We start from the raw sequence: 3,713 nt of genomic DNA, 5'->3' as shown, positions 1-3,713 counted from the left end.
TATATATAGACGAAACAAATGATGTCAGAACTTGGTTACTTCATATTGTTTATTTTCACTACAACATTGTTTTGTACACATCAGGCGAATATGTACAACTGATGTTATTACAAGGAAAACTTATAGTAGAGTAGATATAGCTCAAAAAAGGGCATAACCCCCAAAAAATTGCAACAAAAGGTTTTTCAACGGATTTTGGTAATATTAGATGTGCTTAATAACATACAAAAAGTCTTACAAAATCCGACCACCGGAAAGTGGTTCTTTTCAAGATGGCCGCCAAAATGGCGCCAATATCATAAAACAGCTACAAACTGTATTTTAATTGCGGATTTTATCATCAATATCAGGCTTTATGGGTCAATAAGTCATTTGAGACAATTTTTAATGTGATGACCAATATGAATAAGTTCAAAATGGCATGCAAAATGGCCGCCATGTATAAATTAACAGCCATAAATCAGTTATTATAACTACATAAGCTTTGTTGTTATTTGTTAATGATGTATGTAATTGTAAAAAACATCCAGCATTGTCTTATTTATCATTTAAAATTTTCGCTATTTTACCTACTGTGTCAACATGTCTTTGGAATAACCTGCTTTAAGAAGCTTTCTAATTGGTTAATTTGTCTTAGTCTTACGGCAATATATTTGACATTAGCAATTTTAGAAAAGTAACACTCAACATGGTAAACATGAATAAACAGGCATCAATAAATGAAGATTACTTTGAAGTGTCTTGGTGAATGAATCTGTTGCGCCCAAGCACTAAAAATAATATATTTTTGAAAGAAGTTCTCTGATTGGCATGATTGGAAGTTAAACTATCTCGAGTATATTTCCCGCACGATTAAAATCGTAACGGTACTAGTTTGGTCTACAGGAGCTCGTGCTTCGTACAGGTCATTCCATTCATAGAAAAAGCCTTTTTCTTGGAAAAAGCGTACCTGTCGTTAGCCATCGTAGCCTAGGCCAATACTAACTCTGACTATACAAAATTGATTGAAAAGTATTCACCTTATTATTGTAGTAGTGACACCATGTCCACATTTTATTATTGTTATTTATTCATTAAGGTTATTATATATTATTTATATTTAAATTTAATGTATTGTTTAAGTATAAATTATTCAACGTCCATGTTAAATTAATCTTATTAAAATTGTATTAAATAATATAATAATAGTCATAGCCGAGGCCTAGCCTAGGCCTAAACCTAGTAACTGTGTGTAGTATATAAAATTATGAATAAAAAGTATAAATAAACGCAAATTGTGAAAGAATAAAGGAAGGAGGAGAATAGGAAAGAGATTTTGGAGCGGGAATATACAAAAGTAGTCAATATGCCAATATTGTTTTACGTTTTTGTAAACATTTTTGGGCACTAATTGTCAGAGGTCTCGATGCCACGGCCTACACTTTTCATAATTCAACATCGATGTCCAATATAGGCTGCTGGCACCTTGACCTCTGACGATTAGTTCCAACAATTTTTCAAAATAAAAGTGATGCAATAATGACAAAATGATTATTATTGTTTATTTTCAGTAAATATTTCAGCCACTCCAAATTTCTTTCCACTTCTTTCTTCCTATGCTTCTTCTGTTTTTTCTGTAAATTTAATATACTAATATATATTTACGCATAATATTTATAAATATATAAATAAGTATATCATTTTCATACATATTTACATATTTTAACGGGATTCTAGAACTAGGCCTGTGTCTGTAATTAACATAATTCAATCATATTGTTCTAGCATATTGCTTTATTTAAATATTATCAAATATTTTTAATCTTTAACGATTACATTATTTCATATACTATTTTCAAATAAATGTCGAAACACAATAAAAATTGACATAGTAGTATGATTCTTATATATTCATAAACAAGAATAACTTTTTCAATCTTCTAATCAATTTTATACAGCCGGAGTTAGTTTCGACCTAGGTAAACCTTGCTAAAAAGGTACACTTTCTCCATCAAAGGGCTTTTTTTATGAATGGAATGACCTGTTCGAAGCACAAACTCCTGTAGACCAAACTCAATACCGAAATCCACTCACGATGCAAAAGAAAAGATAAAGCCAAAACACTTGGAGATGAAAAAGCCATTAAAGTTGCTCCTGATAGAACCATTGGCCCTGCCAATTTTATTCCAAAGATTCCTTGTGTCAAATCGGGAGATCTTACATTAGAAGATGTAATGAGTAATGAACTTAGTCCGTTTCCACCATCACTTTTTGAGACTAAACATTTTTAGGAAGGCCAACAAACGACAATTTGTTCAAGTTGTTATAGATCATGCAAGTAAGTTGTCAATTACAGCAATCTACGACACTGTACCGGAAACTGAATGTTGTGATCTAGATGGAGGCTCCCTTTTACATAACTTATGGAAGAGAGGAGACAGTTACGGCACAATTGCACAGGCATACTCTGAGTTCGTCAGGTGAGAGTATGGATTGGCAACTGTTGTATTTGATAGTTGATGAGACTCCTTCTATAAAAGACAATACCTATCAAAGAAAAGGACAGAATATCCACCCAAATGTAAACTTTACGGCTAATACCGAGTTTGATGGCAAAGGATGAGTTCCTTTCGAGGCATAACAAGCAGATAAGATTATAGTATAATACATACTCCAAGTATCAAAACGCACGCCATCGTGTCGGGATTCAATATTTCGACATTAATTATGTCATCATCAGGATAACAAGCAGAAGTTTATAAATATGCTCTCTGCTGAACTTCAGAAAAGAAATTGTCCTATAATACAAGCAAGGAACGATGCTGACGTGAATATAGTGTAGCATCAGTAGAATTTTCCCATCTTCATACTGTACCGGTAACTTTAATTGGAGAAGATACAGACTTTTTCTTCTTCTCTATCATGTCAATACAGACGAACGAGAGTTTTACTTCAGGTCGGACAAGACAAAGGATACTAGGGTAAGGGTAATAAATGTAACCCGCATATAATCCGCCTTTGGAAATAAATTATGCCTTGCATTGCCATTCAACATGCTTTTACGGGTTGTGATTCAACATCTTGCATTTTTGGCCTCGGTAAAGAAGGCAGCTTTCCAGAAATTGGTGGAGGGGGATTGGATTCTTAGATTATGTGCTGAAGCATTTAGTCAGCCAAATCAGAACAGTGATGTTATTGTGGAATTTGTAAGAAAGGCTATCTATCCTGTTTGAGACTAAATCCATTGATTCACTTGATAGCTTCAGATGTAAGCAAGAAAGTTGTTGGGGGTATCGATTGTGACGCCTCAGCAACTACCTTCAACTTCATCTGCCAGTAAATTTCATTGTCAACTTTTAAAAATCATCCATTGCAATTGCACTACTGGATGTAAAACACCACGTTGCAGTTGCAGATGCTATGGGTTGACAAGCACATCAGCCTGTGGAGCCTGTCAACTTAAGGGATGTGAGAATGTAGAGAAAGTAATAGATGATGAAGAGGGAGAAATGGAAACAGATGACTATTGATTTATCGTAAACTACAAAATGCATTAAATATAGCAAGCCTGGTCCTTAATTCCAGTCTACTTGTTGGTATAACTGTTAATCAATAGAATCTTAGATGACAACTTTCTTTGATTTGATCAAAAAATGACGACACTTGAAATTGCTAAAGTAAGTACTGATTTATGACTGTTTATAGATGGCGGCCATCTTGGACGCCATCTTGAA

General features: G+C 33.7%; 1 protein-coding gene across 1 annotated transcript in view; it reads left to right on the top strand.

Moving 5' to 3' along the window:
- LOC117120468 overlaps nucleotides 1-3,509 on the top strand; it is a 77,036-nt gene extending 73,527 nt beyond the window's left edge. Inside the window, exons 15-17 of the mRNA XM_033265492.1 lie at nucleotides 638-744; nucleotides 2,271-2,459; nucleotides 3,389-3,509. Of these exons, the coding sequence (XP_033121383.1) occupies nucleotides 638-744; nucleotides 2,271-2,459; nucleotides 3,389-3,509 (417 nt within the window). The remainder of the gene's footprint in view (nucleotides 1-637; nucleotides 745-2,270; nucleotides 2,460-3,388) is intronic.
- Nucleotides 3,510-3,713: the final 204 nt, after the last annotated feature.

This window comes from Anneissia japonica, unplaced genomic scaffold (assembly GCF_011630105.1).
Source record: "Anneissia japonica isolate Jap-2015-1 unplaced genomic scaffold, ASM1163010v1 scaffold288046_len260376_cov104, whole genome shotgun sequence".
Classification (NCBI taxonomy): domain Eukaryota; kingdom Metazoa; phylum Echinodermata; class Crinoidea; order Comatulida; family Comatulidae; genus Anneissia; species Anneissia japonica.
The sequence above is the reverse complement of the archived record's forward strand: the minus strand, read 5'-3'. Positions and strand labels throughout refer to the sequence as shown.